The sequence below is a fragment of the Chinchilla lanigera genome, unplaced genomic scaffold (genome assembly GCF_000276665.1).
Source record: "Chinchilla lanigera isolate Chin_1 unplaced genomic scaffold, ChiLan1.0 scaffold00006, whole genome shotgun sequence".
NCBI lineage: Eukaryota > Metazoa > Chordata > Mammalia > Rodentia > Chinchillidae > Chinchilla > Chinchilla lanigera.
The window spans coordinates 38608856-38636052 of NW_004955407.1; the positions used below are offsets into that span (position 1 = coordinate 38608856).

Here is a 27197-nt window from a genome sequence, read left to right on the forward strand (position 1 = left end):
TGAATTGCATAGCAAGACCGTGCCTCAAAAAGACCACCCCGCAAAAAAAGGATGGAGGGAAGGAAAAAAAAAAAAAAAAAAAAAAAAAAAGGAAAGAAAAGCAAAGCTGTGATTTTTGTAAATTATCCACCCCTCGCCCAGGGGAAGGTGTAGCTCTCTTTTTAGTTTACTGTATCCTAAGCAAAAACTGAAGTCAGAATCCTTATTTATCCATAGTCTGTTCTTTTTTTAAAAAGACAGAGTCTTGATGTATAGTTCAGGCTGACTTTGAACTTGCTATCTAGTCAGGTTGGCTTTGAACTCACAGTCCTCCTGCCTCAGCCTCCCAAATGCTGGACAGAGTCACTGTTCTTACTTGTAGGTTAGTGTAGCACAAAGGGTCTGGGTTTTAGGTCCAGTTAGCCCACTTGTTCTTATCTGCATGGTGGAATGGAAATATCTGCTCTAATGACTGTATGTATTTGTCAGGTTCTGTCTCTGTGACAAAAGACCTGATATATACAACTTAAACAATGAAAAGATTCAGTGTTTGGTTGGCTTTTTTTTTTTTTTTTTGTGAGACAGGGTCTCGCTGTGCAGTTCATGCTGGCATTGAGCTCACTTTGTAGCCCAGGCTGGTCTCAAACTTGCAGCAATCCTCCTACCTCAGCCTCCCGAGTGCTGGGATCACAGGCTTGCACCACCACACCCAGCTCTTGGTTGGCTCTTGTCTTAGTTACTTTTCTTGTTGCTGAGACAAAAGTTAAAAGAAGAAAGCTTAGTTAGCTCACAGTTTGTAGAGGTTTCAGGTCATAATCAACTGGCTCCAAGGCAGGGTGGTACATGGCAGAGGGATAAGAGTTCATGGTGGCAGAAGATGCCAAAAGCAATGAGAGAGACAGACAGACAGACAGACACCTCTTTTTGTCCCTTTTATTGTATCCAGGCTTCCTGCCCTAGGGCAGATGTAGCACTCACGCCCTTAATCCCATCGTTGAACCATGAATCAGTCACAAACTCTAGATTCAGCCACCTTGGAAAAGCCCCCCACACACCTGTATGAGGCTTTGAGGAGCTGCACCCAGACACAAAGCATAGCAGCTCCCAACAGAAACATCAGGGTGGGGGGCGTGGTGGAGGAAAGCTGCTCGCCTCAGTGCAGCCAGGAAGCAGAGCAGGTTGGAAAGGGTGAGAGGAGGGGACTGCAGGATGAGAATACACCCTTCCCTCCTCCCGCCCCCAGCTAGGCCCACCTGCTCGTACACAGCCAACTAGAAAGCCCTCTGTTGATTTAATCACCTTCCAGAGCCCAGCGTCTAAGCACATAAACCTTTCGGGGGCCTGTTTTGATCCAAACGGTAACACCTTACATGTTGTGAATATCCCACTTCCCTGCACTGGTGACAGTACATGGCAGAGGAAGGTGCTGTTCAGTTTAGGATTGTGGTGGTTTTCAGCAGGTTGGGTAAGAGGGCAGATGAAGAATGGTGTATTGGTTTGGGTTTGCTGGAGGAACAGAATCAATAGAAAAAGTATAATTAGACAACAGGATTTATCAGAGAAGCTTGTGAGGTCAGAAGCAGGGAAGTCCACTGTGGTTGTATGCTGGAGAACCAGTGGGTCCTGTAGCTGTTCAGTCCAAGAGGCTGGGATCCACAGAACAAGAGGGATCAAGGGTGCAGTGTGAATCCAAGACGGAGGGCCTAGGTGTACCCTGGAGAGTTGCTGGTGTGCGTCTGTGTTGAAGGATGAAGAAACTGGAGTCTGATGTCCAGAGGCAATGGCAGAAGCAAAAGACACACCTGCTCAAGCAGACTGGACCTTTTCAGTGCAGGCTCACTTCTTTTTTCTTTCTGGCTTTCCACCCAGTTGCTACAAGCTTATTGGGTGGCAGCACCCACAGTTGGGGTGAGGCTTCTCCCTCATTTGCTGGATGGCATGCCAGTCATCTCTGGACACATCCCTACAGACACACCTAGAAGCTTGCTTTACTAATCTGGTAGGTGTTTCTTAATCTAATCAAGTTGACAGTCACCATAATGGTGACAAATGGAAAAGAAGACAGTAAATTTTTATTACAGTCCTGTAGAGAGTGACTTCCTTAGCTTCCAGGTGGAAAGCTGCCAGGGGCTGATCAGACCCTGGGATACAGAGTAAAGAAAGACAAAGAGACAAATTTCAGGGTACAGTGGGGACTGGGAAGATTTCACCTCTAGTGGACTAGTTCAGCTGCCTCCCGGTTGACTGGCTTTTATTGGCTAGCAAGAAGCATGGGGGGAGGGACAGCCCATATTCCATGGAATAGTAACTATAGAAGGTAGGTGGATAAAGAGTAAGTTAATGAGGAATCAGATTTCCTCTAAACCCAAATGCCTGTGTTTTGACAACTGTCCTGTGCAGATGCTGTCTTGCCTCAGGAGTGCTGGGTTATTAGCATTCTATCTATAGCCAAGGGCATGAGGCCTTCCTTACACCTTCCTGTTCTTGAAGCAGACTTGGGGGGTGTTACATCACTAGCCTGGCCCCCCATGATCTATAACATAGGCTAGTCCCCAACAGAAAGCTGACTTGTAAACAGTTTTTCTGCTCCTGGATGATTTGAAAATCATAATTCCACCTTTACCTTTTATTCGGTTTTTGCATTCAAATAATATTCAGTAAGTATTGCAGATCAGCATTACCTTGTGACTGTTGGCGATTTGGGGGCCGGACTGGGTCTAGCTTTGTCTTCCATGGACCTTCCTAGCTTCCATTTCCCAGCAGAGCCCCTTTGTGTCAGTTTCCGTCCCTTCTGGCCACCACAGCCCCAGGGACTCAGGCTGATACAGGGAAGCAGCATGATGTGCAGGGCCGAAGACGGGGAGAAACTTGGGCCCTGTGTCCAGTGCTGCTTCTGCCACTGACCAGCCCTGTTTCTCACATGTGTGAGGTTTGGTTTCATCTGAGAAGACTCTCAGGCACCAGACGATGCTGCTCTGTCCCAGCCATAGAATTGTATGGTTCTACCCGTGTTTATAACAGCACAGTTTGTGATAGCACAATCTTGGAAACAGCCCAAATGCCCATCACCTGCTGAATAAAGAAGATGTGGTCTTTTTGTACAACAGAGTACCACTCTGCCATAAAGAAGGATATGCCCGAGACATTTCTAGGAAAATGGATGCGCCTTAAGACCATTCCCTTAAGTGAAATAAATCGGACTCGTGTGTAAATACTGCATTATTTCTCTGGTATGAGAAACTGAAAATGTAAGTAAGAACCAAAATGTGTAATAGGTATTGTGAAATAGGAAGAAAATGTTCAAATGGGGGGGTGAATAAGGGAGAGGGAGGGAGAAAGGAAAGAAGAGAAAAGTAAAAAAAGAGAAAAGGAGGGAGAAATGAAAACAATGCTTTTGTAAATGGGGAGGGCATAGAGATTGAAGGGAGGGGAAGGGAATGGGAAAAAAGTTATATCATTGCACAGGTACAGATTCTCTGTGATTGTGCTCATTATGTATATCTGGAATGTACCAATAAAATCTGATTTAAAAAAAGAATTGTATGGTTCTCTGCATGTACTGGAGAAGGGCCAGGTTTTGAGCTTGGACCTGTAGCTCTTCTGGTGTCAGATGGTCTGAGTGTGCAGGGGAGAGTTCATGAATGGGCACTGAGACTCTGCCTTTGGCCATTATAGGTCTTGCTGCTATGGACACCTGTGTGCAAGTTTCCGTGGGAGTCTGTGTTTTCAGCTCTGGGTATGCACCTGGGAGTGGAGTAGCAGGCTTCTATGGTAACTGTATTTAACATTTTGGGGAACTGCCAGGCTGTTTTCCACGATGGCTGCACCATCTTGCATCCTGCTGGCTACTCTCCCGGTGTCTTTGGAACAGGCAGTCTTTTTCTAGGCACAGGAGCATATTTGTTGGTGGTGCTTGGTTCTTGGAGCGTGGAGCATCTGTTTGGTTCTCATGCCACTCCAATCCAGAGAGGTCATCAGGGACTATCAGGGTTCTTGCCACTGCCTTTGGGCCTCCTGGCAGTGGGGTTGGTTTGTAGAGGGCTGGTTCTCAGTTCCAGCACTGGTCAGCACCGCTGCCTCTTGTGGTTGTCTCTGAGTGTCTGTTGGATCATCTGTCTGCCCAGAGTGAGCAGTACCGTCTGAGGCACTGTGAGAAGGAAGATGCTCTGCAGCCTTGACCCGGCAACTTCGCAGCCAGCTGGTGCTGCCCATTTGCTCTTCTGAGATAAGCAGAGAGCACAAAGTCAGGCTCTGGTATGGGAGTTTCCTCCACCACATCTCTTCTGGACACAGATGCTTGTTGAGCCAGCGAGACCACTGCGAGGTACTCTGTCATCAGCCAGGTGTGCTAGGGTCCAGGGGAAGTGTGGCACTGATGCATTGTCCTAGGAGGTGGTGGTGAACCTATGGCATGAATGCTGCAGCAGGCTGCTCGTATCATTGAAAGCTCTAAAAGGTTTGTATCACTGTCCTAGGAGAAGAACCATCAGCTGCCTAGAAAAGAGCAGGGCACTTAGGTTAGCCTCAGGAATCCTACTGCTTGTGGTGCTGTCAGATGACAGGTGGTCCTAGCACAGGGCCCAAGGACTATATTGAGGTCAGGTGCTCTGAGGCCAGGCAGTCTGCAAGTGCAGCAACCCAAATTTCTACAGGCATTGTGGGAAGCAAAACATGCCCCCTGCTCACACCAGTGTGAAAATCACTGCCCCAGTGCATGGACTGATCTTTCATGCATGTAGGTAGAAAAACAGGATAATGTGGGATATTCGTGGTGGTGTTGAGAGAGATTTGGGGATCACCCCTGCAGGCATTTTGGTTTCTGTGTTCTGTGAGCATGGTTTTGACATGTTTGATTTGGTCCAATCAGATAAGTGGTCTTGCTAATTCAGAAAAATTTGGCATCTGTTACCTATAATACTGAGTTAATCCCAGACTTCTCTTAGTTGTCTCTCAGTAGTTGGGCTTGGATAATTTGTAATCTTTTCTTAGGTGCTGCCCTTCCTTCAGCTGATGGAGCAGGTCCTAGATAATGAGTGGCTGTTTTGTGAAAGCGGAGTTTTTTTCTTGGACACTTCTGTCCCTTTTAGGCTAGCTCAATGAGGAGGTGCATATTGTGAGTCTTAGAGTTTTCTAGATGTGTGCCGGGCAAGAGAACGCTAGGTCCTTACTGGGTCAGGATGCTGCTGTGGGACCACTTGTGTCCTTTACATGGGTGATGGGATGTTAGGACCCAAGAGAAGAAGCCGAGAAGTTCAAAGAACCCTGGTGGATATAACTTTGTGGGGATTACTGATTTTTCCAGGTCAAGGCAAATAAACTGTTATCTGTATGAATGGGACACTGAAGAAACTTGAGCGCCATACTGTTCCTTTGTGAATTTGGCTTCAGGTGCACCAAGAAGAAGGTGGTGTTTGGGTTAGGTACTCTAGCGAAATGGGGAATACTGATTTTGCTACTTGTTCATAGACTTGGAAAAATCCACATCCTTAACCATTAGATTGTTTTAAGAACTGATAATGCCAAGTGACTGCAGGGACTAGTACAAGGAATTTATTAATCCTTTTATGTGTGTGATACTGTAGGAATGAACCCAGGGCTTTCACATTGAACTATACCTTCAGCTCTTTTTTTCCATTTTGAGACAGGGTCTTACTAAGTTGCCTGGGCTGGATTCGAACCTGTGATGCTCCCACCTCAGCCTCCCAGCAGCAGTCAGGCAGATGCCCCCGACCCAGCCTAGTCCTTTTTCTGAAGGCTGGTCATAGCTAGCCTAAGACCTTCCATGGCTTCAGCACTGAAAGGTATCAAGGAAGTAGAGGTAAATAGTTACAAGAATCCACCTGGATTTTGGCTTTTTGCTTTTTGCTATTTTTATGTTATCTGTCTAGATCCGTAGAATCTTTTCCCCATAGGGAGTTGGACTATGATTAATTCTTTGGTTATTTCTTGAATCATATATAATATTTAGGACAGCTACAAGTCATATATTTTAGAATTTCATGTAACTTCTCAAAGTCATCCTTCTGTAGTACCTTTTCTTTGAAAATGGAGGTTCACTGTGTTTCACAGGATGGTCTCAAATGCCTGAATTCAAACACTTCTCTGTCACAGCCTCCCAAGTAGCTCAGTTTATCCTTGCAAGCCTCCACGCCTAGTTCTTCAGTCTCTTTTCCCTGCCAGTTCCATTTGCATAATAAATCTCTGTCCATGAGATTTTGCGGAGGTCGTGTCCCAAAGAAGGAAGAGGTGTTCCGGCCATGGCCCATGCGTAGCAGTTTCTGGTCGGGAGGAGGAATGATGCTGGGAGCCTTCCTTCTGAGAGTGCAGTACAGCGTTGAGGGAGGAATGCTGGGCCAGGCAAAGGAGCACGGACAAACCACAGTGACACGGGACTTAGGCTGAGAGCCATTTTCTTCGCAGATTCTTGGGTGGCAGAACCTGGCTGGAAGGGCAGCTCCATTCCTCTTTGCCTGACCCTTGGCTTTTCTGTGACTGGCTTCCCAGCAGTGCTGTCCCACACTGGAAACCCACTACTGGGCAAGGCAGGTTTTGCATGCAGGGGAGACGGGTTATGTGGGCTTACAGCCCGACTGCTGCTAAGGGAGCGGGCAGCAGGCTCCGCCATCTGGGAGAGTCCTCAGCTTGCAGCACTTCTCTCCAGTCTGACTTCTGCCACGGAAGGCAGGTCGTCTGCAGTGGAAGGGAAACTCATTTTTTTTAAATGTGTGTGTGCTACTGGGGATTGAACGCAGGGCCTTTGCACTGAGCTATGTCCTCAGACTTTTTCTATTTTTTTTTCTTTGAGACAGGGTTTCACTAAGTCACTAAGTTGCCAGATTGAGCTCAAACTTAAGACTCTTTCTGCCTCAGCCTGAGAGTGTTGGGATTATAGGATGCACCACAATGCCAGCTGGGAAAATTGAATTCTAAGAGCCAGTTTCCAGCAGGACTGGGCACTCCCTCCAGCTCTCTGGGGCTCCTATAAACAGTGCCACAGCCTTGGCCTGCCCCTACTCCCAAAAGCCAGAAAAATGAATTGATAAGATCCTGCCACTGGTAGCCAAGGCCAGTGCAAAGAAACAAAAACAGATGAAATGGAGTCTGAGTATTAATATTAGAGGAAACTTACATACTTGCTTATGTTTCCTTAGAAAAAGAGGGTGCACAGCTAGCTGTGGTGGCGCACACCTGTAATCCCAGCACTGAAGAGGCTGAGGCAGGAGGGTTATTGCTGCAAGTTGAAGGCCAACCTGGGCTACAAAGTGAGTTCAAAGCCAGCCTGATCTGCATAGTAAAACCCTGTCTCAAAAAAAAAAAAAAGAAGGTGCAGTGTTAGCGCTAGGAAGAAGAGGGTTATAGGAAACAGATCCAGAATGAGCAGTAGCGACCCAGTAGTGTGCTATCCATGAGAATTAAATTGTACCCCTGTTGTTATTTCTGCACTTTAACAGCTGTTGAGGTATAATCTTTACATCATATACTTTGCTAATTTAACTTAATAAGTTGGTGGCTTTTAGTGTCTTCATACAATTCTGTATCACCACAATTTTTAAACATTTCAGAGCAAGGCGTGGTGGCACATGCCTGTAATCCCAGCACTTGGGAGGCTGAGGCAGGAGGATCATTAGAAGTTTGAGGCCAGCCTGGGCTACAAAGTGAGCCCAAGACCAGCCTGAACTGCGTAGTGGGACCCTGTCTTAGACAAAAAATAAATAAATACATAAAACATTTCATCACCTCAAAAAGAAATGTTACTTACCTTTGCTATCACTCCGAATCCTGGAATCCCCCAAGCCCCTGACAAACACACACCTAACTTACTGCTCTCTAGATTTGCCTGTTCCAGACGTGTGATGCAAATGGAATCCTGCAGTGTATGGTCCTTTGCTCATTTCACTTAGCATGATGTTTTCAGGGTTCATTCATGCTGTGGCACATGTTAGTGCTTTCTTCCTTTTCATGGTGGAATACTACTCCACCATACGGATAGGCCAAATTTTTTTGCCCATTCATCAATTGGTGGACAGTGGGTTGTTTGCAGTTTTTTGGCTGCTACCAATGGACACTTGTGTACTTGTACAAGTGTTTGCATAGACATAAGTTCTTCTCTTGGCTATGACTAGTAGCTGTAAGTGTAATTGATGGCTCACACAGCAGGACTTCAGCAGCTTAACGAAATGAACTGTGTTTTCCACAGTGGCTGCACCAGTTTACACTCCCATCAGTAGTATACGCATATACGAGGTTTTGGGTTTTCTACACCCCTTCCAGCACTGTCAGTCTTTCTGTTCATAGCCATCCTGACGGACATAAAGTGGTATCTCGTTGTGGTTTCTATTCATAGACTCATGATAGCTTATTATGTTGAGAACATTGCATGTACATATGGTCCTCTTTTGTATATTTTTTGGAGAAAGGTCTGTTCAGGCCTGTTGCCTGTTTTTGAATTGAGTTGTCTCCTTATTATTGAGTCATAAGAGTTCTTTGCATATCCTAGATACCAGACACTTCTGGATATATATTTTGCAAATATTTCATTCTGTGAGTTGTCTTCATTTTCTCAGTAGTGTCCAATGAAACACTAAAGTTTAAATTTTGTTCATGTACAATTTAGTTTTCTTTGGTTGCTTGTGATTTTGCTGTCATTAAGAAACCATTATCTAATTCAAAGTCACAGAAATTTACTCCTGTATTTTATAATCTTAGCTCTTAATATATAGGTCTTTGGTATTGTTATGGTTTGTGTCTGTGTGTCACCCCAAAGCCTCATGCGGCCATGGGGCAGGCTTTTAGAGTTTGATTGATTATGGGTGTGAGAGCTGCACCGCCCTGGGGTGGATAGTTTGCATATGTAAGGGAGAGGAAGAGGCTGCTTGCCGCCATTCCTCCCTGGAGTGCTTGTTGCTTTTGCTGTGTTCTGCCGCCATGAGCTGTAGCCCTCTCCCATGTGCCACTCTGCCTTGTAACCTGCCAAGTATGGATTAAAACCTCCACAAACTGTAAGCGAAATAAACCTTTCCTTCCTTAATTTTGGGCATCAGGTATTTTGTCCCAGCAACGAGAGAAAAGTAACCAAGACAGGTATAAAGTTTTGTGTGTGAAATAAGGTAAGGGTGCAACTTTTGCATACACATTACCAGTTCTCTTAGCACCGTTTTTTTTTGTGTTTGCACTTACTTTGATATCTAATTGCTTTTTTTTTTCTTAGCACCATTTGTTGAAAAGATCATTCTTTTTTATCTTTTCCCTTTTGAAGTGTCTTGACACCTTTGTTAAAAATTAATTGACCATAAATATGAGTTTATTTCTAAACCTTCAATCCTTCCTATTGGTCATATGTATATCATTATGCCAGTACTCCATTATTATTTTTACCACTGAAAAATTATTGTGACCTAAAGCAAAAGTTTCAGACATGCTACATATCAATTTACATGCCTTTCTCAGCATATGTAACTGATACCAAATTTATTTCTTAAACTGTGTAATTCCTATACTAACCTCTAGAAATACCTACAACAATTTTAATGAGAATGAACCTAGGAGAAAACCATTTGAACAGAAAATTAAACCAGTGTTTTTTCTGCTTTTGGTGAATGGCAACAAAATCCATTCTGTAGGCTCTTGAATGACTCATAAGGATCTCAGACAGACTAAATACCAGTAATTAAAATGCTAGCTGTGATTAAAATAAATGTGAATAAATTCTGAGAGATTGACAAATATTGGCACTGTCTGTAGGAGTTTGTCCACAGTTGTTGGATTCAGTAAAACGCAGGATTAGTATTTGCTGTTACAGTACTGGGATATATAACATAGGGCTTGATTTGCCAATAAATGTTGTGTTGGGAGTTGTTGCCTGGTATAATATATAACGTATAGTATAAAGTACATAGTACCTAGTATATAATATTTTGCTATTTTTGCTTTAGTGATGTAGTAATAGTGTTCATGTTATCTATTTCTGGATAACAAACTGTCTTAGTTACTTTTCTCATTGCTGAGACAAAGTACACGATATTCAAAGTTAAAGAGGGAAAGGTTTGTTTAGCTCGCATTTTGTAGCAGTTTCAGTCCATAATTGGCTGGCTCCAAACCAGGGTAGCACATGGCAGAGGGGCAGCAGTTCATGGTAGCGGAAGACAGCAAAAGTAGCAGGAGAGACAAGACTCTTTCTGTCCCTGTATTGTATGCAGGATCCCCACCCTAGGGTGGGTGTAGCATTTACACCCTTAATCCCAGCATCATACTATGAATCAATCACACGTTCTGTTCATGTCCCTCCAAAAAATACCCTAGGACTGCATAAGGCTTTAGGGAGCCATCTAGACACATACCATAACACAAACCACCCCAAAATACAACAATAATGTTTATTTTGCTCTTGAGTCTGCAGTTTGATCAGGGTTTAGCAGGACATTTGCTGCTGCTCTTCAATGTGTGGGGCTTCAGCTATCATGAAATTATATATCAGGTGACACAGCATCAGTTATGAGACAAAATTATGGAAAAACAAGTAGATATGGGGGGAAATGTGATAGGTTTAGGAGACTTTCATGTACCCCACCTGGTCCTTCTCAGCCTAGGTAAATAAACTAAATAGGAATGTGAAGAGTCTGATTTTATAAAATCAGTCTGGTAGCACTAGTGCAAATTTATATTCTGCAGTCAGATCACAGTTAATTACAGGCAGAACAAGTAACTGTAACATTCACTTTCTGTTCTTTCTATTTTTTGAGACAGGGTCTCACTATATGGTTGAGGCTGACCGTGAATTAGCTATGTTGTGTAGGCTGGCTACAAACTTGTAATCCTCGGTCTCAGCTACCTGAGTGCTGGGATTATAGGTATGTACTTCCATGCCTGACTCCCCCTCCATTTTTGATAATTCTTGGCAGACTACAAATAGAAGAAAACTTCCTTAACCTGGTAAACGATGTCTACCAGAAAGACATCGTATGATCATATATCATACTGAACTGTGGATTCCTAGAAGTGTTTCCATTAAAGTCAGGGAAAAGACAGAGATGCTGCTGCCCTGCTGCACTCCTCTGTTGGCTTGCTTATTTGACGCAGGGTTTGTAGTCATTTTGGATCACTTTGTTGATAATCCTGACTGAGGAGAACTCTTACAAACAGGCACATCTGTGTCCTTGGGTCACTGAGGTACACAGACAGGTTTTAGGGAATGCCGACACGACCTGGCTGAGCTGTGGCTGAGCATAATGGCTCGCGGTGGTTTCCAGGCTGGTTTGCAGACCCTGTGTAGGGAGACCTGTGCTTGCTGATCACAGTAGGACAGAATATTTAGGAAAAGGTTGTTTCAGAATCAATTTTCATACTTTTCTCTCTGATGACCTATGATTTCAGTTTCATGTTATAGTTAAAAGTCATCAGCAGATACCTGCAGGACTGAAAGTGCATTTTGGCGTGCTCAGTGCTGGCTAAGGCCACGCTTTCCCCGACCTTCCCTGTGACCCGTCAGCTTCTGGTCGGGTGCTCTGCGTGACATTGCAGGCAGGGAGGGCCCCTGCTCTGTATTTGGCAAAGGCACTTGCTCCTCAAGCAGACCCTGCACCTCCATTAGTAACTCTTGGGGTAGTCCAGTCCTCGTGCTGGGGTGGCACCACTGTCAGTGCCTCGTCATCTGTTTTCCTTAGGTCTGTTAGGAGAACAACAACAAGTGCTCTGTCCTAGACAGAATTTTCCAGATTCCAAAGCACCTGTGATCCTGACACTGTGTTTCATTTCTGTTGTTGCAGATGTTGCTGCCATAGCTTGTGGCCGTGAGTTCCTGGTTAATTCCAGTCGGGTGCTCTTGGACACCATGTTGCAGCTGCTGGGGGACTTGAAGCCAGGACAGTGCACCAAACTCAAAGTGTAGGTGGATACCAGCTAACACTTCTGTCAGTGTGCATATCTTACTTGGAATGGGCTTCAAGTAAACAGTTGATTCAGCAACAGTTCTAAAAGGCAGAAAAAATAAATTGCTTAGAGAGTTTTAGGGTATGCTGTCTCTTAGGTTGCATTTTAGAAAAATAAGAAAAGGAATGTTCTCACTCTAGAGAAATCGATGAGTCCCAAATACTGTCATATAACACTTCAGGATTGTATTAATGTTCCCAAAATGAACTTCGATAGGTATTTGTTGTAGCAGTGCCCCACTTCCCGGTACCCAAATCTGCACAGTGAGTCCCTGACTTACGAACATTCCATTTGCAAACTTTCACAGGTGTCCTGTATATGACTCACTTTGTTGGCTTATGAATGAATCCAACTTAGGAACACTTCTGGAACAGAAGCCGTCCATAAGTCAGGGGTTTACTGTATTTATTTGTATTGTGTAACCAGTTATGATAAACAAGTGGATAAAGCACAGTTGTGTAGGTTGCAAGTCTTTGGAACTTGATTGGGTTCTCGGCTTGGGGGTTCCCAAGCCCCAAATCAAGGTGGTAACCCCTGTGCTCTTTCTAGAGGCTCCTGGGAAGAATCTGTTTCCAGGTGCTTTCAGGCACTAACTCCCATGCAGGCTGGCTGCATCCCTTCTCGTGGGGACTGCATCCTCAGGTCGGTGGCTCACGAGTGCTTACACTTGTAGTCTCTCCAACGTTCTCCTCTGTTTCCTCTCCTAGGTGACACTGCTTTTTATGGGCTATGTATTTAGATTAGGCAAACCTGGATAAACCCTTGTAATAACCCTTGTAATCAGTCTGCTGATTAGTAACTTTAATTACACCTGCAGAATCCCCCAAGCCAGGTAATTTAACATGATAAGGATATGGTATATTTATAGTTCTGGGATTAGGCAATTTTTTGATTTTTTTTTTTTTTTTCAGTTCTGGGCATTGAACTCAGGGCCTCACACATGCTAGGCAAGTGCTCTATCACTGAGTGACATCCCCAGTTCCAGGATAGGAAATCTTGGGGGCTGTCTTAGGGTTCTGCCTGTCATACCATTCATTCCAAATATGGGCCTTTACTTGTTGGAACGCTGTTGTTTTGTTTTTCAATAGCTTCTTTAAAAATCTGTGCGAGATACCTCCAGCATTCGTATTGTGCAGGCCTTCATGTTTCTTGTCTTTTCCCATGTGAGTTGAAATTTTCCTATTTATTTGCATACTAAGTAATTTGGGGTTCACCCTGGACATTTGGGATACTATAAGACTCGGTCTTGTTTAAATCTGTTAGAAAATGTAATCAGCCATGTTGGGTTTGGGTCATGAGTTCTAGTGAAAGCCTTTCAGTGTAAATCTCATCCTTTGTCCAAGTCACAGCACCAAAACAAAACCCAGGACATTTCCAGCTCCTTGGGTCTGCCCATGTCTCTCTTGTGTGCCCCCCGCCCCCCCGGGCCTGCATGGGAAGTGGGTGCGCCTCTCCTCTAGTTCTGAGTGCTTGAGGTGCTGCTTATGATGAAATCCACATGCACTGCAGGAAGTGCAGGGAGTTTATAGCTCTGTGGGGCCACTTCCAGAGCCCCTAACTCTCCACAGCGCCGTGATGCTCTGTAGCTCCTCGGGGCTCCCCTTTCCAACAGCCACCCAGAATGCCAGGGTGTGGTGTCCCTTGTGCTGCTGCTGCAGCCACCACTGCTGCTGCCGCTGCAACTGTAACTGTGCCCATAGTCCATCTAGCAAGGGACTTCAGAGGCCCTCAGATCCCCTCAGCTGAGCTGCCTGTGGCCCCACTGCCATCACAGTGCTGCCAGCAGACCCTTCTGTCTGACCTCAGGCCTGGATCTGGACCTTCCAGTGCGCTCTGTGATGGGCAGTACAGCTGCTGGATTGGGGCTCCTGCATCGAGGCCAGAGGCAGCTGCTGGTTGGCATTCTTCCAATCTTGCTTCCCTTCCGAGTTTGCTGGCTACTTTTACTTTTCAGAAACCTCAGTTCCCTGCTTCCTGTACAGTATTCTGTTCAAGATCTGTAGCTGCATGCCATAAAAACAAACAGGGTATGCTTATGCCATCCTGTGTGGACCAGACTCCGGTCTGTTTGAGTGTTTTGAGCTAATTCATCTGTGTACAGGAGTAATATACATGCTACAGTACAACACATGTGTATAGTTTCTGTTGGGGTAAGGTTGTACCAATTGTCTGTGGATCTGGTTAATTTAGATATCTTATATAAAAGTAGATACAACATTTGGGTTATCCTTTCCCGGAGTGATGGGCATTTGGGTTCTTTTCAGGTGGCTGTTTGTAGGTTCTCTGCGAGTATAATGCTGTAGTGAACATTCTTGGCAAATCCCTCCTTGCTAACCTGTGTAAATACTCCAGAGTCATTTGGGAAGCAGGACATGGCATTTGTAAGGTATTGCCCATCCACACTTCACCTGCACATGCCAGTGTGCTGTGTTTCCTGTGTCCTTGTCAGTCTTCATTATCACAGTCCTAGGAAGGACATTATGTGATCTGTGTGTCTGTCCATCCACTCCCTTCCTTCCAGCAAGGATGAAACCTTTCACATGTTTGTACCCCTAGGCCGTCCCTGTGAGTTACCTTTTCCTGCTCTTTGTCCATTTCCTGTTGTGTGTGGTTTTCTTAGTAATGCATTGGAATTCTTTGCTTGGAGGTTAATCCATCCTCACCTTTGCTTCTGTGGTCTGTGCAAGGTCGGTGTTTATGGCCAGCTAGACCCCTCCTCTAGCTTCAAGGCAAGGCTTTGTGTGAGGGCTAGGGCTCTGCCAGCCTCTCTGGTTCATCTGTGGAGTCTGTGCGTTTTGGTCCTAGTGAGTCATGTCAGTTGCCCTGGGTAGGGAATCGCCTGCAGAGCCATTTCATCCTTTCTCAGCAGCCTTCCCAGTTTCCATACAGACTGTTGGCCACTTAGAATCTTAACTTGCGCCAGCCTGAGGCGTCTTCCCCTCATGAGAGGCTGGGTGCCTCCCGATAAGGCTGGCTGGCTGCCTCCCTCTTCCTCTGTAGGGGGTGTGCTCTCCCCTGGCAGGCGCCTTCCTTGCTGACTCGCAGCCGTGAGCCCTCGGGAACAGGACCTTTCCTGTGCTATAAATAAGCCTCTCTTCTTCTTGGCCTCTCCTCCTTGCCTGTAACTCTCCTGGGGCTTCTGCTTTCATTACCATTCTGCAATCAAAGCTTACTCGTTTTTAGCAGTTGGTACCTTGATCTCAGAGGTGGGGGGCAGCTTTCTCCTAGCTGCCATTTCTCATCTACTCTTATGCAAAGCCTTCTTCAGAGTTTAAGCAGCCAGTTACTCCTCCATCCACCCATTTTCATCTTGTCCTCTTCTGACCATTGAGGCACCTCCCTTCCATCACTGAATACTGGCTTTGGGCTCTCCGTCCCCGTTTGCATCTTCAGCTCTTGGAGCTTCCCCCAGCAATCTGATGGCAAGGTCCCCTGCCTTCCTCAGCTCCAGGATTTGCTGTGCTCTCTGCTCCAACAGTGGGCTGCTCTGTGGCCCACGCTGCTTTTGTCACAGGCACTGTCTTGCCCCGGGGCGGTCATTGTCATGGTGTGGTCAGCCTCGTGCCCGCCAAGTCCTGCTGCTGTGCAGCCCTGCCTCCTAGTCACAGCGTCCACTCCCGGGCTTCCTGCCGTTTATTCAGTTGGATCCCAGGAGGGATCCCATTTCTCTGTGTGTCCAACCCAGGACAAGCTTGGCCGCCCACCTTTTCCCTCCCTGCAGCCGGGCTGCCATGTGATACTTGAGAAGGTCCCCTACTGTGCACACTTCCGTCATTTCACTCTCTCTAGTCGTCCTCAGCTCCCCTCAGAGCATCTTCTGCACCCCGATTCAGTCCTGCCCACTCTTCCCACAGTGTCTGCAGATTGGCACATGCTCTGGGTGAGCCCTCACTCTGCTGCACCTCTGCTCGTGGCCCAGCGCCCCACAGAGTGGAAGGACTCTGCCTCCCTCAGCTGTACCCACTCGCCCTGTTTTCTTCTCTTCAGTCCGAGGTGCATGTGGCATGTTGGTGTGTGCTTGTCTGTGTGGGAATGATCCTCTCACCTCTGCCTTGCCTCTTGTGTGCTGGGAGTTTGCTCCATTGTCTGTCACTTCTTGCCTCAAGAAGTTCCAGTTCTCCTCGCCGCTGGTCCCTCTTCAGCCTTCACGTTCTCCTGTACTGTGGCGGCCCTGCATCAGGACCATGGGGCCTGCATCAGCACATTTCCCAGCCCTGCTAGAATGTGAGTGGCCTTGCCCTCACCAAGACTGGACATATCTTCCCCGAAGGAAGCGTTAGCTCAGGATGCCCTCTTCTTTTTGCTTCCCCTTGAGGTTTCAATAGGCCCTGTGAGTTACTATGGGCTAGACTTGATTGCACTGTGGGGCCACATAGAGCAATAAGCAGGACATTGTTGGAACTTGGCCTCAGTTAGTTCAGTGTCATGGCTTCCCAGGCTGTATAATTTCTGGCTAGCCCTAGTTCACCTGCTTTGTTTTAGAAGATGCTCTTTTTAACTTTCCAAGCCTAGAAACTTCGAACACCTGGTAGCCAGGTACAGCAGCTGACCCGAGAGGGTCCTCTGAGGCACTGTGTGCTGCCTGCTGGAGCAGCGTAACTTTTGGGTCTCAACATCCCCACTGCACTGTAACTTCTCTCATGCACGTTAGCCTCCCAGGTGTCTGCTGTAGATCACCACTCAGCAGAACTGCAGGCAGCATGGGCTCACTCAGCCAAGGCTAGCATGGTGAGGGCCTTTGGCTGGTCCTACCTACCTCCTTTCCCTGCCATTTCTACTTTGTCATTCAGTGATGGTCTGACAAATGTCAGGAGCTTCCTATCATCACCATCCTGTTCTTTCCCGCCCCCTCTAGCCATGGGTCACCAGGCTTGTGCACATCATGCCCAGCACAGGCAGGATCTGGCCTGTGTCCAGTATACATTTGCATTTCCCTGACTACTACAGAAGTCAAGAATCTTCTCCGTGTTTGAGAAGCTTATGTGAGTTTGTTTGGTAGATTGAAGGATTATCTTGTTTGCTTATCTGTATTCGGTTATTTGCCTTTTTCTTATTTAAAAAGCTGAAAAAGTAAGTTAATTGGTTACAAGACTGTTACAGCTTGTGTCTAGATGCCCCCACTGCACCTGTGAAAGCCTCATGTAGTCATAGGTGGGGTTTTTTCAGAGGTGGCTGGATCTAGAATGTGTGATGCTGGGATTGCTATATAGTGCAATGCTAGGATCAAGGGCACTAGGATTAAGGGTGGGAGTGCTACCCACCCTAAGTAGCCTGGGTAAGATAAAAGGGACAGAAAGAACTGTGGTCATCCCTTGTTACCCACCATGAACTATTTCTACTCAGAGATGCTTGTCTGCTATGCCACACTGCCTTGGAGCTCACTGATTATGGACTAAAACCTTGACAAAGCTAAATGAACCTTTCCTCCTTTAACTTGGGGTATCAGGTATTTTGTCTCAGCAGTGAGAAACGTAACTAAGACAGACTTTAAAAAATACATAGAATGACCAAACTAGATAGGACAAAAACCTTAAAATTCCTTTTAGGAAAACTGATGTTCACAGCACTATCAATTTACAGTTCAACACTACAGCAGTTCAGTGCACATTAATGTCTTGCGGCTAAGACTCAATGCCACTTACAAGTGATATCTGAATTTACCTACATTTTTGTCATTGGAAGAAAAAGTTTGAATCTCAAGTACACTAGCTTGAGAAACAAAGTCTGTTTTTAACCTTTCTAATACCAAAGGAATGAATCAGACGGCAATTTCTTTTTTTAAAAGTTTTTTATTTTAATTTTTATTAGTACTGTACATATTTATAGCACATAATGATTGCATTTATCTTGGGGAGTTGGTCATGGACAAAGCACATCGTACTTCTTTCTGTCTCTTTCTCTCTTCGCAGTTTGCTTTGGCTCAACAGTTGACAATTGGAAACTTGATACATTGCATATACTGTACATATTTTTGGTTGGAATTAAAGTGTCATCCAGAAAGCACTTGCACAGGAAGCAGTCGTCCTGGGTTTGGGTTCTGCTAATGTTGTGTCAGTCCCTAGAAGTCAGTGGTCTTCTATGAGTGTAGCCTGACAGATGTGGGATCTCAGGTGATGCTGTGTTTGTCACAGTTTCATTTGTTCCATATTCATTTTTTAAGGATGATGAATTTTGACCAAATAAGGAATTTTAAATGAATTTGTCAGCTTGTGAGTCGTTTTGCCACCTTAAAAACTAAGTAGCAGTCAATGAAGAATTCCAACTGGACACATTGTTGAGGTTCGCCCCATCTTGCAGTTATCACCAGATGGTAGTGTTCCTTTCAAGATCTGGAGAAGATGGGTTGTCTGTTTTCATACTGTGAAGTGGAAGCGGGCAAACTTTTTGTAAAGCATTAGATAGGAAATATTTGGGGCTTTGTGGGCCCAGGCTTCTGTTGTGGTGACTCAGTCCTGCTGTTGTGGCCTTTATGGACACAGCCAGGGACAACAGAGGATTTCGAACTGCGTGCATTTGTGATGTGAAGCTGGACTTTGCCCTCCTTGCAATACTGATTAAAGACTTCAGTAAATTAGTCATGCTCCAAATTCTCCTCATGAGCCCTACACCTGCGCAGCCCTCCGTACTGCCACAGGTAGGTTACGGGGATAGTCTGACACAGTCAGTGAAACTGGAGAGGACTTTGCTTGGACTCACCGTGTAGCCTGCTGAGAGACTGAGGGTCATAACTTGAGGACTGAGAATCCCTGTTCTTGAGGGATTCCTATAGCTTTGTCTTCTCCATGCCATCAGCATTGACTTTGAAAATGCTGGTGGGGCCTGGGATGTAGCTCAGTGACACAAGCACCTGCCTGGCAAGTACAAGGTCCTGAGTTCAGCTCCTGGTATCAAAAAAAAAAAAAAAAAATGCTGAGGTTCTCAGTCCCTTTACGTTGGTTCATGTCTAATATAGGAGCTGAGTCCTTGCTGTGTCCAGCCTAGGTACTAGGCTGTGAGATGATAAAGACAAGCCAAGGAACTTGCTTTGAAAAAGGGAGCCCGGAAGCAATTAGGCAGGACTTTGACATAGCAGCCTGAGAGAAAAGGACCCGCAGCTGCAACTTCTAGTGATAAGTGGGGGGCAGTGAAGCAGGCTGTTAATTAAGATGCCATATTCTTTGAGACAAGAAGGTGGGATTCAAGGGCAGATTGGAGGAGACTGGCATAAAGAGTGATGGTGACAGATCTGACCAGGAGCTGACCCCAGCTTCCAAGCTTGCCTGCCTGTGCCTGCCTGTGCGTTAACTGAACCCCCCCCCCAGTGTGGAGACCCCACCCATTCCTTAAGAAATACAATGAATAATGAATGCCTTTCCTTTGGAACCCCATATTGTTAGGGCCTGGCTGTAGAATGGCCAGCTTTGCTATCCTTTCCTGAGACTCTCTGTGGCATAGTCAGCTTAGATGTCTTTCTGGGGCTGGGCTGCTTACAAGGAAGCCAACTGTGTTTCTTTTTTATGATAAACTGCCATTTTAAATTTAGAACTAGTGTATGTCTTGATTTCTATCTTAAATGCAGCTAGGAGCTACACTAGCCAGTGACATGGCTAGACATTTTAGCAGAAAACTATAAGCAGAGATTTTTTGCAACATGTGTATATGAGTGTGTCATAATTTACTTCATTATAAGTGCTTTATTAACAGACCGGATCATTATTAGTGATTTATTCTTGCTCTAGGCTCCTGCATGCCTTGGCATGGCACTGTTACCAATTATATTTATATTCAAAATTTTGATGTAGCCAGGCATGGTAGAACATGCCTGTAATTTCAGCAGTCTGGGAGGATAAGGCAGGAGAATCACAAATTTGAGCCCAGCTTGTACAATTTAGTGACTTAGCAAGATCCTGTCTCAAAATAAAAAATAAAACAAAAAAACCCACCAGATGCAATACTTACTATCAAATGTTTTCATGACTTACAGTTTTTAAAGACTATTGAATATATGGTAGGATGCTGTGTCAGCTTGGCTGGTTTGGGGATTCACCTGGAGGGTGTGTGGAGCACATTTCTGGGTGTGTCTGATGGGTCGTGGAGGCGTGGCCCTGGGGGTCTGTGCCTGGTCCCTGCACTGTCCCTCTCTGGTTCTGTTCCCCTGCTCTGCTTCCTGGCCATCATGAATGCAGCAGCTTTGCTTTGCCGTGATGTTTCCACTTGTGACCTGCTGACCATGGACTGAACCCCTGAAAGCATGAGCTAAATTAAACCTCTCTGTATATTGTGGGTGTCGGGTATTGTGTCCCAGCAGTGGACAGGTTCATACCCAATACTTCAAAAATCATAGCCCCTGAATATTTTGTCATCCTTTTAAGTGTGTGCCCAAAGTAGGTGCCTTTCTCTTTGCACCACAGCCACCCCGCCCAGTTAAATATTGATGCTGGACACTGCAAAACATTTGTGCAGGGATCTGCTCTGATGTCTTTTCCTGAAGAGAACCTGTGCTTGTCCCAGTGGCCATGGGCTTGGCCTGATTAACACAGCTCTGCCTCCCCAGGATGATCAAGGCCAGCATCTACAGCTCAGTTCTCACCCACAGTTCTCACTCTGCTCACCAGCTCCTACTGCCTGCCTCCTACCTCCTCCTTTCAGGGTTTCCTCTTCTCTTTCCTGCCACTGTGGGCACCCTGGGCCCTACTTTCTTCTTCCTCAGCTGCTAGTTATGCAGGGCTTCTGCCAACTGCCCCGTGCCACAAAGCCCTTGGTATCATTGCCCTCCATTTTTTCCCTGGTACGGTAGGCTGAACCCACAGTCTCTGCACTGAGCTACATGTCAACCCTTTTTTATTTTTTATTTTAAGACGACATCTCACTAAGTTCCCCAGCTAGGCTCAGTTGCCAGGCTTGTGAGCCTCTCACCTCATCCTCCTGGAGTGGTGGAATTATAGGTGTGTCACCATGCTGATTTGCACTCCTTGCTTTTGTCTTTCTTTTCCTTTCTTTCTTTCTTTTTTTTTTTTTCCATGCTAGGGGTTGGATTTAGGACTTCCACATGCTAGGCAATGCTGTGCTTTAAACAATGTTCTCTTCTTTCGCAAGGGAGTGTGGCCTCCGAGTTCCACCTTTGGTCACCCTCCAGTCCTCAATGGGTTCTTTATTTGGTCCAAAATTTATTATTATTCTTAGTGGAAGGAGGGTTGGTCCAATGCAAGTTACTCTCATTAATGTAGCCCAAAGTTTTAACCTTTTTTCCTAAAGTAAGCATTTAAGGCTGGGTTGTATATGTGTTTTGCCAGTTACACGTCACAAGGTTTATACAGTGTATTCATTATTTTTCATTTCTAAAATAGGCATGAAGATAAACCCATAGCCCCTGTGTATGTTTTATTTTGAGTCAGGATCTTGCTCCAGGCTGGCCTTGAGCTTGGGATCCACCAGCCCTTTTTTTTAAATTTGGTTGCTGAGGTTAAACCCAGGGCCTTCTCCCTGAACTGCATGCCCACCCCTTTTTATTTTCTGATGGGACATTGTTAGCTGTGCTTCAACTTGCCACCCTTCTCCCTCAGGCTCTCAGAGTGCTGGGACTACAGTCGTCCGCCACCACACCTGGCTATAATTTCTTATTTGGCCTGTTTTTATAGAGGTGTACTTTTAATTTTCCAAATGTTGTTGAAGTTTTAAAATTTATTTTTTTATTTTATTTTATTTTTTTGAGACAGGGTCTCACTATGGAGTTTAGGCTGGCCTTGAGCTCACTTTGTAGCCCAGGCTGGTCTTGAACTCACAACAATCCTGCCTCAGCCTCCTGAGTGCTGGGATTACAGGCATGTGCCACCACTCCTGGCTTAAAATTTATTTTAAAATTTTTTTTTACTTAATTGCATGATGGATCAGACCATGTACTTAATGTTTGAAGTACTAAAAGCAGTGTCTTAAATTCTTCCTTTATTTTTGTCTTGGTTACTTTTCTCTTGTTGCTGAGACAAAATACCTAGTGCCCAAAATTAAGGAAGGAAAGGTTTATTCAGCGTACAGTTCATGGAGGTTTCAGTCCATACTTGGCTGGCTCCAAGACAGAGTGGCACATGGCAGAGGGCAACAGTTCATGGCAATGGAAAACAGGAAAGGCAGCAAGAGCAAACAGGGAGGAGCAGCAGCAGAAAGCAAGCCTCTTTCCCTCCCTTATATTGTATGCAGGCTACCCATCATAGGGTGGGTGTAGCACTCACACCCATAATCCCAGCATTGGACCATGAATCAATCACAAACTCTAGAAACCTGCCCCATGACTGTATGAGGCCTTGGGAAGACATCCAGACACAAACCATAACAGCTGTGGACTCATCACTTTGTAGCTCTGTTCATTTGTACTTTTATACAATTTTGAAGATATATAGTATTATTAGATGCTTGCAAATTTAGAGTGATAATCTTCCTAATGAACTAGACCTTTAATGTCATATACTTACCTTCTTTGTCTGTATAAATGTGTCTTCCTTAAGGCTGTTTCTTTTCTATTCGTACAGCTGCCTCAGTCTTCTCCTCTGTCTTCTGTTTCTGTTAGTATTTGCTTGGTATGTCTGTGCTAGTGCTCACATCACCATTTGTGTCACCTTGTGTTAGGTGTGGCTTTTTGTTTGTTTTGAGACATGGTATCTATTGCTATGCAGTTCAGGGGCTGGCCTTGAGCTCACTTTGTAGCCAAGGCTGGCCTTGAACTCACAACAACCCTCCTGCCTGAGCCTCCTGAATGCTGGGATTATAGGCATGAGCCACCATGCCCAGCTTCATGGTGTGGTTTTTAAAAGATATTTAGGTTTTGTTTTTCATTCAGTCTAACAGTCATTTGTGGCTTTTACTGGGAATTTTCTTCCATTAATATATGCAGTTGTGAAATATTTGGATTTACTTCTTCCATCATGTTTTATTTCTATTATAATTTTTGAGTTTGTTTTTTTGATACCAGGAATTAAACTTATGACCTTGCACTTGCCGGGCAGGTGCTGTGCTACTGAGCTATTTCCCCAGCCCTGAGTTCCTTTTCTGACCCCTCACACCTTTCTTCCTTTCCTACCTTTCTCCTCTTAAATTCACAGAGACCTTTCTGGGTTTATTGACTTTCTTAGGGTCTTGAAAGTTTGCCTCTATTTCTTCCATGTAGCTACTAACCAGGCCTGCCCCTGCTTAGCTTCTGAAATCACACAAGACCAGGCGCTTTCAGGGTGGTATGGCTGTAGACAGGTTTGCCTCTGTTTCTGTCTCTCAGTGAGTGGCCCCCACTTAAAGTATGTGTTGGTATATTGATATGTACTTGAAAGTAATCAATGCTTTTCTAGTCTCTTGGCCCAAAGAAGGGCTACAAAATGCCCTTATACCTGTGTCTTGGGCCTTGTGCATTTGTTGAGTGCTCCTCGCCTTGCTGGAACCACAAGGTCCCTGTATATTAGAGCGCAGTGTTTGTTTCCCTCTACCCACATCACCTTTACTTGTTACTTTTCCTGGTAGCTCACAACATTCTTCTGAGATCCATTCGCTGGTTTCAATGTCTGTCCTTTAAACTCTGTAAGTTTAGGTTTGTTTGTGGTAAAACCTGAGGTTTTCTTTGACAATATTTTTACGCTACCTCATTTGCTGGAAATAATTTTGGTGGATTTACCACTCTGAATCTGCTGTTACTTTCTCTTCTTCTTGAAAGTGTGCTTTCCCCACCTTCCAGCCTCACCCGTGTTCCTGAGAGCCCAGCTCCCAGTGGCCCACCACTGCCCCTTTTTCTCAGGTTGCTTCTAAAACCCTCTATCTTTGATGTCGAGTTAGAGTGCCGTGTGTATAGATTTGTATTTTTGTGTTTCTTGAGATCTTACCATGATTTCTGAGTTATGAGGGGTTTTGTTTCCTCATTTCTGGAAAAGCCTCAGCCATGATGATTTTAAAACTTTTTCCTCCACCGTTCTTTCTGCTTTTTCTTTGTGGAGCCCCAATTGGATGCATGTTGAACTTTCTCGCTGTAGACTTTCTCATCCATTGTTCTTTCTTTGCTCTGTTTGCTCTTTAGTATTTCTCCTTTCCCATGTGTTCAGTTACCTTGCATTTTAGCTTATTGCAGTTTCCATTTTTGTAAGTTCCATTAGTTTTTAATTGCCTGGTTATTCATAATGATAGCCCTACCTTTTTGATCATGCTTTAATTTATTTTATTTTATTTTATTTTATTTTTGTCTTTTTGAGGCAGGGTCTCTCTATGCAGTTCAGGCTGACCTTGAGCCCACTTTGTAGCCCAGGCTGGTCTCGAACTTGCAATGATCCTCCTGCTTCAGCCTCCCAAGTTCTGGGATTACAGGCATGTGCCACCATGCCCAGCGCTTTAATTTATTTTAAATGTATTTTCACTTAATAAACATACCTGTTTCTTCTGTTCTATAGCTGCTGCTTCTAACACCTGAGAACTTTGGGTTCTGGCTCTGTCAGTGGTTCCTCATGCTGGCTGTTACTTGTACAATCTGGCACATTTTGTGAGTTTTCTTGGATGTGCATTATGAACTCACTTCTGTTACTGCTGTGTTGATGAGGACTCTGAAGACCAGGTAGAGGAGGAGCCTGTCCTGTAGTGTCCAGGAGGCTGGGGAAGCACCATACCAGAGCTGCAGTCTATTACAGTGTACAGGTTTCCAGGCCCACCAACAGTGCGTTTGTGCTATGCTTTAACACTGACTCTTTGCTGGTTCTCTGCACGGCCTGTGATCTGAATGCCTGTCTGTTTTTCTCAAGCTTTCCTTTCTCTCCCGCTGCATGAAGCCTTGATGACTAAATTTCCAGGCTTCTGAGATCTATTTTGTATTGACTTCCCACATTGTTCTTGATCAGAGATGTTTCCCTTCATTTCTTGTAAACCTGTTGGTTATTTTGAAGCTTTTACAAAATACTTGTCTACCCTTTTTTGTTGCTTTGCAATGTGAGGGGTCTGGGGTCTTTGTATTCTGCAGCATTTTCAGAAGCTAAAGTCTTGTGGTTTCTAACTTCCATTGGATTCGGTGTTTCCAATTGTGATTCAGTTCCTGAGACAGTGTGTACAATCCTGAGTTGCTAAGGTATCACATTAGTATTATCCCCTAGTTATTGTGGAGTGATCAGGCCTACAATCTCCCAAACGAGTGGACAGCAAAGACTTAAATAAACAAGACAAGTGAAATGTTTTCAGGGCTCCAGGGGGATCCAAACCCTCTCACAGAATTCTGGATTCTCTGAGTTAAGACAGAGAACTTCTCTGGGTGGCCCGTATTTATTAGGTTTTTAAGCAAAGGAGGGAATACTGAAGAAAATGCAAGAATCTGGGCAGGACTTGGGAATCCCTCTAAGGACTTCTCCAAGTAATACGTTATGTTCACTTTTTTTTGTTTTGTTTTTGGTTTTTTTTTCCAGTACCAGAAATCGAACTCATGACGTTGTGGTTGCCAGGCAGGTGCTGTGCTGCTGAGCTAGATCCCCAGCCCCTGTAATAGGTTATGTTAATTTAGGAGAACTATGTTATCTCCAAGAAGGCCTTCACTGCAGGAGTGAGAAGTCTGCAGCTACAGTCTCCTTTTAGTTAATTGGGGTTAGAGTCAAATGTCCTCAGCTGTGGCCTTATCTTGTCCTTTGAGGCATCCCAACTTCACAGGCCAGTACAGGCCTCAGCAGGGACCAGTGATTCATAGAGGTTTGCTTACTGTGAGTCAGCTACCCATCTCCAGACAAGGGCCTAGGCCTCGGGCAACCTCACACGTAAACATGAAAAGCCAATTGGTTAATATTAAATCCTGCTCAGAGCTGCTTCGCAGTGGTCTCCAACACTAAGGAGACCACTTTGTTGGCTGTTTGGGGTGGTGAGGGTTATGATAGTCCATATCCCTCATGCTGTGGATCAAGTAGCTTTGTATGGCCTGACCTTGCTGCCTAATGTCATGTGTCACACTCATTGAATAAAAAGGTACTATTAGATGGTAGATGGATGCATTGAACTGTGAGAGTACTGTACACTTATGAGCTGAGGTCCTCTTGTATTTTTTAGGCCTGATATTAAAGGAGGTGTGAGCAATTGTGAACTATAGAGTGTGAGGTTTCCCTGGGACCTTCTCTGCCTGCATGACTGTATTATGTGAGTCCTTGAAAGGGGGCATCACGGTGCCCTTGCTAAAGTTTCCCATACTCCCTTGGCCTCGTGAATGATCACTGCACGTAGCCTCCACTCACTGTATGACCTATCCTTCTGGACATCTGAGATAGGAGTAAACCTCTAGAAGCCTTCAGGTCTTTTGGAGGAGGAGATGGAGTTAAGAAGGACCAGCACATCAACACCATTTCCTTTTGCATTTCAGGTTAATGCTGATGTCCCTGTACAATGTGAGCATCAATTTGAAAGGCTTAAAATACATCAGTGAGAGCCCTGGATTCATCCCTTTGCTGTGGTGGCTTTTGAGTGGTAAGTGCTGATATCTGCACACTCCTTGCACCATTGTGTGCTGTACCTCTGCAGCAGGAGGAGGTGTCAGTGCATTAAAAATCAGGTGTGATCATCTCAAGATGTTATTTCTGCTGGGCATTGTGGCACGTGGTGGTAGCTGTAATCCTAGCTACTTGGGAGGCTGAGGCAGGACGATTGCAAGTTTGAGGCCAGCCTGGGAAATTTAGCCAGAACTTGTCTCAAAATTAAAAGGGATAGATATGTAGCCATGTGCAAGGGCCCTGAGTTTAATCCCCAGCACAAAGGGTGGGGGCATAGCGAGATAGATGTTACATGCTAGTTATTTAAAAATGACTTCAAACTCTAGAAAATCATTGGTATGCTAAGTAATCTCTGATTATAATTCTCAAGTATTGCTTTCAACTTAGTTATGATTGCTCGTGAGCTGTAATGGGAAAAGGATTATCTCATAAATCAGCATCAGCCTGCATATTCTTGAACCAGCAGTGCTGTATGTGGAAGGAGTCCCATTGTTGAAGAATTTGGGTGAAAGCAGAATGCTATTATAGTGCTGATGTTTTATATCTGTGTGTGTGTGTGTGTGTGTGTGTGTGTGTGTGTGTGTAGGTAAATCTTCTTTGGGGCCAAGGGTCTGGGTCTGTGGTAGAACACTTGCCTAAGTATGAGTGAGGCCTGGGTTCAATCCCCAGTACCACAAGTGAGTCTTGAAAATAAAAATCTATCTTTATGACTCCTTTTCCTCTGCCCTTATTACCTGCAGTTTTGTTCCAGTTTCACTATAATTTTACACTGTATTTAATGCATGTAGTTGTACTTTTCCTTCAAGTATGTGAACACATTGACTTTCTTTATTTTCTCAT

General features: G+C 44.9%; 1 protein-coding gene across 4 annotated transcripts in view; it reads left to right on the plus strand.

Moving 5' to 3' along the window:
• The window catches only part of Hsf2bp (heat shock transcription factor 2 binding protein), a 94467-nt gene that overhangs the window by 31393 nt on the left and 35877 nt on the right, over window positions 1-27197 (plus strand). For all 4 annotated transcript variants that reach the window (XM_013504964.1, XM_013504957.1, XM_013504978.1 and 1 more), the window contains exons 6-7: window positions 11742-11859; window positions 26231-26334. In XM_013504964.1, coding sequence (XP_013360418.1) covers window positions 11742-11859; window positions 26231-26334 — 222 coding nt within the window. The remainder of the gene's footprint in view (window positions 1-11741; window positions 11860-26230; window positions 26335-27197) is intronic.